The sequence below is a fragment of the Furipterus horrens genome, unplaced genomic scaffold (genome assembly GCF_987537825.1).
Source record: "Furipterus horrens unplaced genomic scaffold, mFurHor1.1.pri manual_scaffold_3, whole genome shotgun sequence".
Classification (NCBI taxonomy): domain Eukaryota; kingdom Metazoa; phylum Chordata; class Mammalia; order Chiroptera; family Furipteridae; genus Furipterus; species Furipterus horrens.
Window position 1 is genome coordinate 105,196,077 of NW_028327173.1, and position 15,514 is coordinate 105,211,590.

General features: G+C 39.6%; 1 protein-coding gene across 1 annotated transcript in view; it reads left to right on the forward strand.

The window, feature by feature from the left end:
* SIN3A (SIN3 transcription regulator family member A) overlaps positions 1 to 15,514 on the forward strand; it is a 69,478-nt gene that overhangs the window by 11,366 nt on the left and 42,598 nt on the right. Inside the window, exon 2 of the mRNA XM_090269974.1 lies at positions 8,916 to 9,136. Coding sequence (XP_090126100.1) covers positions 8,948 to 9,136 — 189 coding nt within the window. The 5' untranslated portion in view covers positions 8,916 to 8,947. The remainder of the gene's footprint in view (positions 1 to 8,915; positions 9,137 to 15,514) is intronic.

The window sequence follows — 15,514 nt, forward strand, 5'->3', positions numbered from 1 at the left end:
TGCATTTCAAAACATAAAGTACAATATTGTATACTTAAAAGAGCCCAGAATAGGGTCGTTTGTTCCATACACTCTTATTACTCTGAGCTTATCTTGACTGAAATAATTCTATTGCCTCCATTTAAGCTAATTTATGAAATTTAATCTAAATGAAAAGATAAGATTCTTTGAAGTTGGATTTTTCCATTTGGATTTTAGTAATCATGGAGATGTCTGGATTAGAATAAAGAGGGGAAACTATTGTAATTAAAGACATTTTAGGTTGTGAACTAGAAAACTTACTTTTCTTATTCTGAAAGAGTTAGCTTTTACCTCTGCCCTTCTAAATTTGTCACACTGGCTTACAGTTTCAACCCTACTCCAGAAGCCTACCCTGCAGTGTCAAAATTGCCTTCCTCTACTTGCTTTACTTGGACATTATGATGCTTTTGCATGATTTTGGAGTTGTTCCCACTTTATATTATCGCTCATGGCCAGGTGACATTTTAGTGTTCTGCTGACATTGTTTGTTCACACAGGTCTTTTTCAACAGATTCCATCCCTCAAACTCCCTCCAACATGATTTTTTTTTTAAATTGTTCTCATAGACGAGAGTTCTGAGCAGTGTAAAGCTCCAAATCCAAAACAGTTGGAGACCACAATAGCATCTTAAAATCATACCAGCTGTAGTTTGAATACTTTATAGTCTGGAATTATACTCTACCTCTCTGCAAGCAGGATACTAAAGTCTGTCTGATATTTCTACTTCAGATTGGCCATGTATTCTAAGGAGAGTTTAGCCTCTTGCTCTTTTAGCCAGGTATATGACCTTGAACAGGCCCTGGCTGGTTTAGCTCAATGGATTGAGCGTCGGCCTGCGAGCTAAGTGTCGCTGGTTCGATCTTCCAGTCAGGGTACATCAGAGAAGGAAAACTCTGACTCCAAAAAACCTCCGCTGCCTTGCGGCATACCTCTTCAGGGGAAAGGCTAAGGGAGTAAACCCTGACAGAAAATCCGGAGCCGGAGTCCCTAAGGCGGTTTGACGTTGTAGTCAACACCGGCAACTCCTGCGGCGCACCTGAAGCCAAGCTGTATTGACTCCGTCTTTCCCTTGGACCCTTCAGCTGCGAAGAGAGGGGGGGTCTGCTGCATGGACAACAGCAGACCCTCCATATCACCCTGCCCAGGCTCTGTAGCTTCAGCGTCATCGCAAGATGTCGATTCAACACGGGAGGAGACAGATACGATGTCACTCCCGAGTCGGTCTGCACAGCCATTCTCGGCGGTGCAGATAGACTCTTAAGAAGCTACACCATCGTCTCTCGAGACGGACGGCTGCCGACGATGACCTTGAACAAGTCACTTAATTTTTTTGAGTGTTAGTTTTCATCTAAATGGGAGTGTTCTCTGGGTACGCGCCATCTGTTGTGAGGAACACATCAACTGATAGGAGTCCATGTCAGCATGGTCGTTGTGGGGCAGGAAGTCTGTGCTATTCAGTGCTCGAATCCTGACACTTGCACAGGTAGGCACTGGGTGAAGCAAAAGTAGGTTTACAGTTGTTCGCACAGAAAATAATTCAATAATTAATAAATACAAGTATAATCACAGCTGCAAACCTACGGATGAATTGGCAAAGATATAAATAACTATCACATGTAAGTCTATAGTTACTGTAATATTTTAATTTCTCCTGTTTACCCCATGCCCAAATTTGTCCCTATTTTCAAGATATAACTGAACATTTACTGTCTTTGTATAGTCTTTCCAGTGTACACATTCCTACTCCTTTCCAAATGTGTAGTATTTATTTTTACCAATCGTAAACTGATGTGTATCATTAGCTTTTCCTACCAATATTTTAAGAAAAATTTCAAATATACAGCAAATTGATAGAATTTTATAGTGGACACCCATACATGCTACCACTTACATATTTTTCTTTTTTTTTAAATCCTCCTCTGAGGATTTGTTTATTGATTTAGAAAGAGAGGATGGAAGAGAGAAACATTGCAGTTGCCTCACATTTGCACCCCAGTTGGGAATTTAACCCTGTCTAGGGATTGAACCCGCAACCTTTTGGTTTATGGGATGACATTCCAATCAGTTGAGCCACCCAGCCTGGGCTAGATTTTATCATTACCATTTTTAAAGAAATTGCTTTATCATATATCCATCTATCCATCCCTCCATCTGTTATTCCAAAATAATTTCTTGATGTATGTCAAAGTAAATTCATTCCTGGTCAGAGCACATGCCTAGGTTTCGGGGTTTGGTCCTAGTCAAGGTGAGAGGCAACTGATGATGTTTCTCTCCCCCTTTCTCTAAAACCAATAAGCATGTCCTAGGCTGAAGATTAGAAAAATGAAATAAATTTCAGGCATTATAGTATACTTTCACCTGAGTGTTTGAGCATGCATATTCTTTTCTAGAGTTCAGTATTTGATTAAAGCTTTTTTTCCTTTTCATGCAAAATTTACACACAGTGAAATGCACAAATCTTAAAAAGAGTACATTGTGTTGTGTTGAGATCACACTGAGGTGTAAGGGAACAAAACTGTAGCTTGTTCTTTTCACTAATAGTATGTCTTAGAGTGCTTTCCTTGGAGGGGAACCCTAAGTTTATTTAGCTATTGATAGACATTTGGATTTTTTTATACTTTGCTGCAATAAATATACTTGGTAGATGTGTAGGAAAGAGACCTAGAAGTGGAATTGGCTGAGTTAAAGGGTATGCACATTTTAAATTTAATTAAAAATTTTAATACATGCCTGCAAGTTGCCAACCAAATAGTTTGGACTAATTAAAACTTCCACCAGCCCTAATTGGTGTGGCTCAGTGGGTTGGGCATTCTCCCACAAAAGGTTGTGTTTGAATTCCAATTGGGGCACATGCCTGGAATTTATTGCAGACCAGGTACCCAGTTGGAGAGGCAACCAATTGATGTTTTTCCCTCCCTTCCCCTCTCTCTAAAAATAAATTTTAAAAAAATTTTAAAAAAGAAAAACTTGCACCAAGTGCCTGCACACTTACCCACACATCATCATTCTCTTTTAGTTCCTTTGGGGTAAGTATCATTTTACTTTATACAGTATTCCCTCACTTACCGCGGCTATTACGTTCTAGACCCTCCCGTGATAGGTGAAAATCCACGAAGTAGGAACCTTACATTTATTTTAGTATTTATATATATTTTAAGGCTTTATAAACCCTTCCCACACACTTGTAAACTGTTCCCAGTCCCTTATTAACCTTTCCCACTCCTTTATTAACCTTTTCCACACTTTTATAAACACTACTTATGTTCTTAAACATATTCTACACTCTGAAACCTACGTAACTTTAACAACATACATATACAGTACCGCAAAATCCCACGATATAGCGAAAAATCCACGATAAGTAATTAAATACAATATTTTTTAAAATCCCACAATACAGTGAGGCCGTGATAAGTGGACCACTATATAGAGAGGGACTACTGTATTCCTTAGATAACTAGTGAGACTGTATAGGGTCTTTTCAACTAGTTTTTAAGCTTTTATGGGGTAAGGGCCAAGATTATCTACCACCTTCATATCTGCTCACTGAATATTTGCTAATTGAATGAATGAATGCTACCAAAGCATTCCTGCTTTATTGGGTTGAGACGATGAATGAACTAAGTGTATGAGAATTCAAGAAAACTGGAGTTGCTTGAGCATGTGTGCCTTAACTAAGTGAAAGGGAACTCTTCCTTCTTCCTTCCTTTTTCCTCTTTGTGAGAGGTGGGTTAAGAATCCGTGCTATGGAGGCAGATTTCATGGATTCATATCTCAGCTTTGCCCGTTAGCTGTGTAACCTTGGGCAGTTCACTTAGTCTTTGTATTTCAGTTTCCTCATTTGTAAAAGAGAGAATAACTACCTAGTTGTGGGGTTAAATTAGTATTTATAAATTGTGTAGAATGGTGCTTGGCACTCAATATTTGCTAACTATCGTTATGTTAACTCTTATGCTATTCTTTCCCTTCTGTGTATACAGTATTTGAGTATCTGTGATGTGTTAGGACTGTGGGGGAATGCAGACAAATTTGAAAAGAACTCTACCTTGAAGAAGCTTATAGACTTGTGGCTTGTTTAGGAAGACATTCTGACTGGACTGGATGAGAGGGTGGGGACTTGAGAGAGATCATTAGTAAGTTAAATTATCCCGCAATCAGTAAGGAAGAATTTTATAGGGAATTTGGTTGTTATTTTAAGTGGTGGGAAGCCAGTGATGAATTTACAACTGGATTGGACTTGCATTTGGGATTCACCATTTTCAAAACAACCTAGAAGGTAGACTAGACTGGAGAGAGGCCGAAGGGTGTTGGAAACAATTAAGGTGTAAGGGATGATGAGTGCCTGAAATAAGGGAGTGGCTATGTTCTTAAAGAAGCAATTTATTTGAGAACCAGTTAAAGAATAGAATTAGGAGTAGTGGCCTTTAAGGAGTCAAGTACAGTTAAGAGGAAGTACAGACCCTGTGTAACATCTTCCATGTCATGGAGATGGTCTGGAGGGCAAACTCTTTAGAGGCAAATGAAATTAGGGTAAATACAAGTATCCACCACCCCAACACAGTACTTCTGTAACACAGAGAATTGGGGAAAACTCCCATGTAACACGAAATTAAGGAAATCCCCGTCCAGTACTGAACGTGATAAAAGCTTTTAAGAGCAAAAGATAACTCATTCAAAATTTTTCATTCGAGTGCATGCATCGTATCAGATTTGCCTGTAGAATTTTTAAATTTATCAATTTTAAACCCATTTTGTTCATGGAACATTAGTTAGAGTCATATTTTGAGAACTCCAAAAGTGCTTAGCACCATATAACAAACTTTATAAACACCTCTCAGCTAAAAGCAAGCAATCTAAAATAACAGATTTTTTGTAAAAAGTAGAACATAGAAATCAAGATAATGCTGAAGAAAGTTCAGAAGATGAGGATATCTTGTCAAAAAATGCATTCGGTTAATGGAGCTTAGTAGGGATGATGAAGAAAACATTACTTAATTCATGTTAATATGTAATACTTTTGGTGAAAATTGCTTTAATAAAGATTTATCTTAATTATAAAAATATAATAATATGTTTTTAAAATTTTTGGAACCTAACCCCCTTTTTGTACTAGTTTTTTGTTTCGTATAGCACGGATTTGCATAACATGGCGTTTGTTAGGAACCTAACAGCCATGTTATACAGGGTTACCTGTACTTTATAAAATCACAATCAGTTTATAAAAGAAATGATGTTTTAATAGCAAAAAGATAGGACATGATATCAGAATAAAGCATTTTAATAACCCATGAAAATTTATCACAATTCTTTTTTCCCTCCTTAGTTTTTCATTTTCCTGTAGATGGTTCATATACCAGTGTTTGGGAATCACTAGTGTAGTCTAATTACCTCCTTTTGCAGATCAGGAAACAGACCAAAGTTATAGAACTTTGAGTCAGAATTTTGATTAGAATCCAGGTCTTGACAGGTACTCTAGTCTTTTTTTCCATATTCCTATGCTGTGCTCTTCCAATCTAAATTTTGTTTTCCATTTATGAAGTGATGACTTGGCTTTTGGTTACAAAGATTAATATTAGGTGAGTTTAAGCACCTAGGTTTCAAACCAACAGAACCCAAGACCAAACTATGGTCTAGATCATCTCATCTCTGTATATAGAAGTAGCGGGTCTGCTGCATGGGCAACAGCAGACCCTCCATATCACCCTGCCCAGGCTCTGTAGCTTCAGCTTCACTGGAGAGGACACTCCAGCGTCATCGCAAGATGTCGATTCAACACGGGAGGAGACAGATACCGTGTCACTCCCGAGTAGGACTGCACAGCCATTCTCGGCGGTGCAGATAGACTCTTAAGAAGCTACACCATCGTCTCTCGAGACGGACGGCTGCCGACGACGACGATATAGAAGTAGCAGCTAAAAGGTCTTTAAGACTTTTTACTCTGTGCATTTATTAGACCTGTTTTCTCATCTCAAAATAGGTTGAGGTTGAGTGTTTTATAGTCAGTTGACTGGTGGCTTGTAAGTATCACATAGATTGGGTAAGTCTGTATTTCTAATCTCTTACTATGCCTGAAAAGTTTTGGAATATTGAGCTAAACATACTACTTAACTATAAAAGCCTAAGAAAAACATGATCAGTTAAGACATTTAAATTATTTTCCTTCAGTATCTGTCAGCACTATGTTTTCAACTCCAGTTAACTGAGTTCAACGTATTATCACAAATAAATTTTGGAGACTTAGTCCTTTGATCAAAAGTTAGAGTCAACAGAAAGAGATTATTTGTGATTTTGATATTTACAAAAAGATAGTATTAAATAGGTGATTTGCAAGTGAAACAATTGTGCTGACTTGTCAGGGCCAACTTAAGAGTTGTGAAGTGTGAGAAAAAACAGACACTATTTTAAGGCTGAGAGAGCAATAGGCTGGGTGAGAATGATAGGACAGAGAAGAGGTCAAGCGGCCCTGGGCAGGCCTTGTGAGGACTGTTTCACCTTCAGGGTTTTTCATGTTCCCAGGGATGGATGGGTGACTTAGAAAATAGGTAGAGGCTTTCTTTCGCTCCCTCCCTCCCTCCCTCCCTCCCTCTCTCCCTCTCTCCCACCCTCTCTCTCTTTCTCTCCCTCTCCTTTCTTCCTTCCTTCTCTTATTTACATAAAGAGCCTTGCCTCAGATGGGGGGCTTGCTTTGTGAGGTCTACTATTAACTGTGTTTTTTGTTTCAAAGGTATTTTTTTATGAATGAATAAGTGGTAGGGCTGCCCCATTTTCTTTGGCTGACTGGAGCATTCTATTTTAACAGGTTTTTTTTTTTTTTAAGATTTAATTTATTTATTTTTAGAGAGGGAAAGAGAGGGAGAGAAATATTGAAGTGTCAGAGATACATCGACCGGTTGCCTCTCACATGCCCACAGCTGGGAACCTGGCCCGCAACCCAGGCATGTGCCCTGACTGGGAATGGAATTAGCAACCCTTTGGTTTGGACGCCAGCACTCAATCCACTGAGTCACACCAGCCAGGGCTCGAGCATTCTTATTGATACATTTGTGTTAGTGATACTGTGTGGTAATAGTTCTGAAAAGACCCAACCAGATTCATGGCCAGTGTTTGTATGTTTTCCTATCTTTAAGATTTAATTTACTTATTTCTAGAGAGAGGGGAAGGGAGGGAGAAAGAAGAAAGGAAGAGAAACATCTATGTGCAAGAGAAACATTGGTTGCCTTTTGCACACCCCCAACTGGGGAGCTGGCCCGCAAATCAGCAACATGCCCTGACTGGGAATTGAACCTGTGACCTTTCAGATCTCAGGCCGGTGCTCAATCCATTGAGCCACAGCAGCCAGAGCCAGGTCACTGTTACTAGACTTTTTGTGTCCTGCAGGAAAGAAAGTGTCCCCCTGCAGGAGAGAAAGTATCCCCACCACCACCACAGAGGAATTATTAAATTAAGGGATTCTGAAATCTCCTTAGTGTTCAATAGTGCTAGTCAGAAGAAACCTTAGAAATTACCTATTTCGAAGTTGTTATTTTATAGTTGAGCCCTGGCTGGTTTGGCTCAGTGGATTGAGCGTCGGCCTGCGAGCTAAGTGTCGCTGGTTCGATCTTCCAGTCAGGGCACATCAGAGAAGGAAAACTCTGACTCCAAAAAACTTCCGCTGCCTTGCGGCATACCTCTTCAGGGGAAAGGCTAAGGGAGTAAACCCCGACAGAAAATCCGGAGCCGGAGTCCCTAAGGCGGTTTGACGTTGTAGTCAACACCGGCAACTCCTGCGGCGCACCTGAAGCCAAGCTGTATTGACTCCGTCTTTCCCTTGGACCCTTCAGCTGCGAAGAGAGGGGGGGTCTGCTGCATGGGCAATAGCAGACCCTCCATATCACCCTGCCCAGGCTCTGTAGCTTCAGCTTCACTGGAGAGGACACTCCAGCATCATCGCAAGATGTCGATTCAACACGGGAGGAGACAGATACCGTGTCACTCCCGAGTCGGACTGCACAGCCATTCTCGGCGGTGCAGATAGACTCTTAAGAAGCTACACCATCGTCTCTCGAGACGGACGGCTGCCGACTATTTTATAGTTGGAGAAATAGAACTCACATGGAATGTTGAAATAACTTCTTATATTAGCAAGTCTAGAACCATACCTCTCTTACTCCTGGCCCAGTACTCCTTTCATGATACCATTTAATTGTTGAAACAAAAGATATTTTAAAAATTAGACCAGCCCTGGCCAGTGTGGTTTGATGAGTTGGGTGTCATCCCACAAAGTGGAAAGCCGCAGGTTTGATTCCTGGTCAGGGCACATGCCTGCGTTGTGGGTTTGGTTCCCAGTCAGAGTGTGTATGAGAGACAACCAAATGCATCGATGTTTCTCTCCCTCTCTTTTTCCCCCTCTTTCCTTCTCTCTATAAATAAATAAATATAGATACACACATACATACATACAATCTTAGTTAAAAAAAGAGCAATCTGTCTTAAAAAGAAATTAGACCATAGTTAAGAGTATAGGTCTTGAAATGAGTTAAGAAGAAGCACTTGAATGTTTTTGTAGTGTGTGAATATGTAATTAGTATTAGGAATGATGGCATTTGAGGAGAAAACTAGAGAATAAAGAAAGTTGTATCTGTGTTTTTAAATTGGAGGTTAGTTTTCAACTCTGCAGTATCAAACTAAATTAAATTAAGCTATTATTTAAATTTTGTCTTTCAGTTATGATAACCTGTTCATGTTGGGTGTGTGTGCACAAGCATCTACTCACACTACCCAGTGATCATCCATAGAATGAAGTAGATAATCAGTTCTGGGAGGGGAGATTATACTAAATCATGGGACTGCTCCTAAATTGTACACGTGGTACAGTGCATGAATTGGTGTGCATGTTGTGCTTGTGGTTTCTGCAGGTTATTAGTGCACCCCTGAGCATGAGTGCAGAATGAAGCGACGTTTGGATGACCAGGAGTCACCGGTGTATGCGGCTCAGCAGAGGCGGATCCCTGGTAGCACAGAGGCTTTTCCTCATCAGCACCGTGTGCTCGCCCCTGCCCCTCCTGTGTATGAGGCTGTGGCCGAGACCATGCAGTCAGCCACGGGCATTCAGTACTCCGTCACTCCCAGCTATCAGGTGAGCTGGCGCTGCGAGGCACTGCGCCAAGGCCAGCGTGATGGTTTCATTCAGTTAGAACAGTTTTTATTAAGCATTCAGTGAGATATAAAATATTTATGGGATATGTGTAAGGTATTAAAATAATGAAAACAATGTACACTTGTATACTCACCACATAAGTTTTTTAAAAAGGTTATGACCTTGATGTTTACTGTGTATTTCTCTCTAATAACCCCTTTTCCCACTGATCTGAACTTTGTATTTATCATTTCATTGACTTTATTTAAGTCATTTTATTTACATCTCTAAAAAATATAATTGTATAGTTAGGGTATTTTTGAACTTTTATATAAATCAAAACGTGTATCTTGTTCTTTGACTCATTTTTTCACCATTGTGGTTCCTAAGACTTAGCCACATTTTTGTGTGTAACTGAGTCATTTTCACTGTTATGAATCATATGAATATGTCCAATTTATTCTTCTGTTGATGAACAACCAGTCTGTCTTATAAAGATGCTACTGTGAATGTTCTATCTCGTTCTTTAGTGCAGTAATACTCACAGTGGCAACCCATGACAAGGTAAGTTTGCACCAGAATCTAAATGAACATACTATCTATCAAGAGAGTTTTGCTACAGGGAAGAAAAGGCAGCTGAATTAAACAGGGTGCTTATTAATGAAGTAATTGGTTTACATTTTGGTGCAAACACCTTACCTTCTTTCAGAGTACTCAGCAGGTTTGAGGGCACGTGAAGAGGAGTTGCTTGAGTATCAAGAGAGGGATTGCTGGGTCCTAGGGTATACACATCTTCACTTTAGCAGGTGATGTCAGATTGGCTTTCAAAGTTGTGCCAATTTATATATTTCCACCAGCATTGTATATTTCTATTGTTCCACATCTTAATCAACTTGATCATTCATCTCTTGTCTGTTTACTGTTTTGCAAAAATGGAAGAAATTTAATTTTTTTGTCTTTTTGAATTGTGAAAGTAAACGTCACCGTTTTTAAAAAAAAAAGATGTAAGGTTACCCTTTCCTATAACTGCTCAGACTTTTTCCCACTGGTATATTTCTTGGGTTTCTAAAATTTTGTATGCATATAGAAGCATATCTATACAAGGTCTGTCCGGAAAAAGCCCAGCCATTGTTAATATAAAGAGAACACTTTGCATGACATCGATGTAACCTGGCAGCCAAGGAGAGTGGACTGGAATGCACATGCGTGAACAATGATGACTTCACTGTATTAATCGATGAGAGTGGTAGATGTCATTGAGTGAGCCTGTTTACTGTGTGGCATTCACATTCAAAATGACTGAGTGAATAGAGCAACGAATCTGCATCAGAATTTGCATTTAGCTTGAACATTCCTCTGCAGAAACTATTTGAGTGATTCAGAAGGCTTTCAGGGATGATGCAATGAGTGCAGCACAAATAAAAGTGTGGCACAAACACTTCAAAGATGGTTGAGAATCTGTTGAAAGTGATCCATGTTCTGGAAGGCCCGCAACAAGCAGAACACCTGAGAATAGTGAATATGTACAGGCTGCAATCAACAAAGATTGGCAACTGACAGTGCGAGAACTAGAAGCTGATCTTGCTGAAGCAAAATCAAAACCATGTTAACTGTTTTATGATTGGGAAGGTGTTGTCCATCATGAGTATGCCCTTCCAGGCCAAACAATTAATAAGGAGTACTACCTCAACATTCTTCAGTAGAGAGATGTAGTACAACGAAAACGGCCACAGCTATGGGCAATTGGCAGCTTCATCACAATGCACTTACTCATGCATCACGTGTCATGGAGTTTTTTGTTGAAACATCAGATCACCCAGGTGACTCAGCCCCCTTACAGCCCAGATTTAGTACTCTGCAACTTCTGGCTTTTCCCAAAACTGAAATTGCCTTTGAAAAGGAAGAGATGTCAGACTATTGATGAGATTAAGGAGAATATGATGGGGCAGCTGATGGCGATTCCAACAAAGGACTTTGCAGAGTGTTTTGAGCAGTGAAAGGAACGTTGGGAGAACTGTGTGCCTACTTTGAAGGAGACTGAGGCATCATTGTCCTATGTATAATGTTTCCTGTATCATCTTCAATAAGTGTCTCTGGTTGTCATAATACATGGATGGATACTTTCTGGACAGACCTTAAAATTTACCTGACTATCTAGATACACTCCTCTTTTGACACAATTTGGATCATATCGTATATACTACTCTGCTATTTGTTTTTTTCATTTAATATATAGTAAACAACTTTCCACTTGAATATTATGTATAGATCCATGTAATTTTTTAAAAAATCACTGCAGACTCCGGCCAAGATGGAGGCCTAGACTGACACACTTCATCTCCCTCCACAATTAAGAAGGAATACAACTACTGCAAAACCAGAAATAACCAGAAGTTCCAGAAAATAAAGCTACATGGAAGTCCAACGTATGAAGTTATAAAGAAGTGGTGCTCGTCCGGACGGGTAGGAGGGGCGAAGCCAGGGCAGAGAGGTCGAGCTGTGCTGGCGGCGGTAGCTGCAGCAATGAACAGTGGAACTGTGATAAGCATAGACACCCGTATTTAAGGGGAGGCGAGACGCGCCGGGGGAGCACCCCCGGCTGCAGTCCAGACCCGTCAGCTCATGATTCCAATGCCGGGGAAGGCAGACCCCCATTGCCTCAGACTGTGAGGCCCAGAGGGCGTGGGGACAGAGGAGGAGGCTCCCAGTCTCTCAGCGGAGAGTAACAGCAGGAATCCATCTTGGCCCCCCGCCCCCATACAAAGTGCCCACAGTGTGGTGAGAAGGGTCACCCGGTAGTGATGAGTGCACAGGGCTCTGCCCCCTCTAGCGTAGGAGGTGTGACAGCCCCTGCCCAAGAAGGAAAGGTAAACAAACCTGTCAGGGTGGCATGGATAATGATAGAGATCCCAATCACGCAGCTGACCAGAAAGCACATAATATGAATTAACAGATGAACAGATAGATAATCTTTCTGAGGTACAGTTCAGAGCTATAGTTATAAGACAGCTTATGGAAATAACAGCGGGACTTAATCAAGACGGGGAAGGAATGAAGGCCAGTCCTGCTGAAATGAGCAAAAACACATACGAAACAAGTGGTGAGGGAAGGAAAAACAGATCAAATCAACAAATTGGAACATAGGGAAGGAACAAACAGTCAACCGTTGCAGAAAGAGGAAACGAGAAGTGAAGAAAATGAGGAAAAGCTCAGAAACCTCTGGGACAACTATAAGAGAGTGAATATCCGAATTATAGGGTTGCCAGAAGGTGAAGAAGAACTAGAAATTGAAAAATTATGTGAAAAAATAAAGCAGCAGAATTTCCCTAACTTGAGGAAGGAAATAGACTTATCGGACCCAGGGAGAACCACACCAAGACACATTATAATCAAAATGTCAAAAATTAAAGATAAAGAGAGAACCTTAAAAGCAGCAAGAGAGAAGAGAATTACGTACAAAGGGGTCCCAATTAGACTATCAACTGATTTCTCAAAGGAGACTACAGGCAAGAAGGGACTGGCAAGAAATATTCAAAGTAATGAAAAGCAAAAACCTACAATCACGATTACTCTGTCCCGCGAAGCTGTCACTTAGAAAGAAGGGCAGAGAAAGTGCTTCCAGGACAAAGTCAAACTGAAGGAGTTCATCAGATCCAAACCACTGTTATATGAGATGTTAAAGGGACTTGTTTAGAAGAAGGAGGATCAAAACTATGAACATCAAAATGAAAACTGTATTACAACAACCAACAGCAGAAGCTAGGGAATTGAAACAAAGGCAAACTAAATAGGCAACGAGAGTGGAAAAAGAACTATAGGTAGGGGGAACATATAGCGGGGGAGGTTAGCAGGGAGGGGGAAGGGGGAAAGGGAGGGAGATGGTACAGGAATTAAGAAGCCTAGTAGGAGGGAATGGAATAGACAGGCAGATGTTGAGAAGAACTATATGCACAACCAATGGACATGGACTAACGGGGGGTGGGAGTACTTGGAGGGGAGCAGAGGAAAAAGAAATTGGGACAACTGTAACAGAATAATCAATAAAACATATTTTTAAAAAATCACTGCATTTATAATATGTCATCCCAGGTCATCTGAACCATAATTTATTTAACTGAGGACTTCTTCAACCTAACTTGTTAGTGATTTTTAAGAAGGTGTGATTGGTACTGGGAATATAAACTAGTATAATTTTTCTTGAGAGCCGTTTGACAATTTGTGTCACATTCTTTAGTTATTATAAGAAAGCAATCAAAATCAGGTCAAGTACGTTATGGTGATTCCTTAGGTGTATCACTTCCTCAGGAGTTACCCTTGAAGCAGAATAATACCTTCATAGACTTCATATACAGGAGACTACTACAGATCACACCTTTAAGTTAAGATTTGGAAGAAAGAACAGTTGCTTGATTTTCTTGGCTGATTACTTTTATCTGAACAGGTTCATGATTGTTTCCTACACTTGAGATGTTACATTGCTTCCTATATTAGAAACTATCATATAATGTGCTCATATGAAATGAGCCTTCTCAAATAATTATAAATTCCAATTGAGTCTTATAAAAACCCATCCAACTGATGCAGGTTGGAATTAGAAACTTAGAATTAATAACCCTTGTGAGATATATTAGAGCTTTTAGAATTGTCTCAATAGTTTCTTTTTTACTCCTAATGTATATTGTCTTGTTTCTGTGGATTTGTAAGTAGTTGCTCAATTTTCCTCCCTTCTCTTTCTTTGCCCAGGATAATCTTTATGAATTTGTGAGAACTTGGGAGGTGGGGTATCTTTTAAGTTGTAGTACACAACTTAATTGTTTAGAGAAAGTTTCTTGTTATTTACTCTCCTTATTTTGGAGATGTGACAAATCAGGTATACTTTTCTTTAGGTTGTCTTCTGTAGTGATTAACAGTTCTAAAATAGAAAATAATTTAAAAGCTTTGGAAATTTTATATAGTGTTTCTTGTAATTAAAATGGGAAGAAAGGCACTTATGCTTTTATGTCCCCCCTAAACTTATAAGAGAATGAGAGGAGAGAATGATTATGAATGGGAAAATAGAAAAGAAAGATGTCTGAGGTCAAGCAACCAACAATCTGAAAGAAATTTTTGTTTTGGAAGTAGCAAATAAGGATAAGCTAAACAAACAAAATAAAGATCTTCTCTAACCCTGCCACCACAAGATAAAATAATTTTGACATATATATTTTATCTACGGTTTAAAATCTTTTTTTTTAAAGAGTTTACTTACTTATTTTTAGAGATAGGGGAAGGGAGGACAAGTGGGAGAGAAACATCAATTGGTTGCCTCTCCCATGCACCCCACGAAGGAACCAGACCTGCAACCCAGGCATGTGCCTTGATTGGAATTCGAATTGGCGACCTTGCACTTTGTGGGACGATGCTCAAGCAAGTGAGCCATGCCAGTCAGGGCAAGGGTATAAAATCTTTTAATTGTATTATATACACTGCTTTGTAATGTGTTTTTAATTTTTTTAAAGTTTATAAATTCATGTGAAACACATGAATACATTCAACTTATGAATTATGAACATTTTTTCTGTTTAAATTTATTGGGGTGACATTGGTTAATAAAATTAATACAGGTTCAAGTGTACATTTCTCTGCATTGTGTGCCTACCACCCAAAGTCAAATCTTCTGTCATTATATATTCAATCCCCCTTACCCTTTATTAGATTATGAACTTTAAAAAAAAAAGATTTTATTTATCTTTGGGGGTGGGGAAGGGAGGGAGAACGAGAGGGGGAGAAACATCAGTGTGGGAGAGATACATTGATCAGTTGCCTCTCGCGCACCCAACTGGGGACCTGGCCTGCAACCCAGGCATGTGCCCTGACTGGGAACCTAACTGGCAACCTTTCGGTTCACAGGTCGGCATTCAATCTACTGAACCACACCAGTCAGGGCTAGATTGTGAACATTTTTTAATGTTAAAATATTTGCATCTATATCGGTGCTCTTTAAAATGTACTCCACAGATGGCTGAGGTATATAGTTTCTTACTAACCTGTAATAAGATAAGTAGAAATTTAGTGTTCAGAAACTTTTATAGCAACTAGACATTGTAATTTTGTTTTTTTATTTGATTTTTTTTTTTAAGAGAGAGAGAGAGAAACATCTATTTGTTGTTCCACTTATGTATGCATTCATTGGTTGCTGCTTATATGTGCCCTGATCAGAGATTGAACCTGCGACCTTGGTGTATTAGGATGACACTAAGCAACTGAGCTAACTAGCCAGTGCCAACATTGTAATTTTATGTCTGTAAAATCCAATAATGAAAATTGTGGGCTTACATATTTTTTTAAAGCTTTTATTATTTTATCATTTTTAGAGAGAGGGGAAGGGAAGGAGGAGAG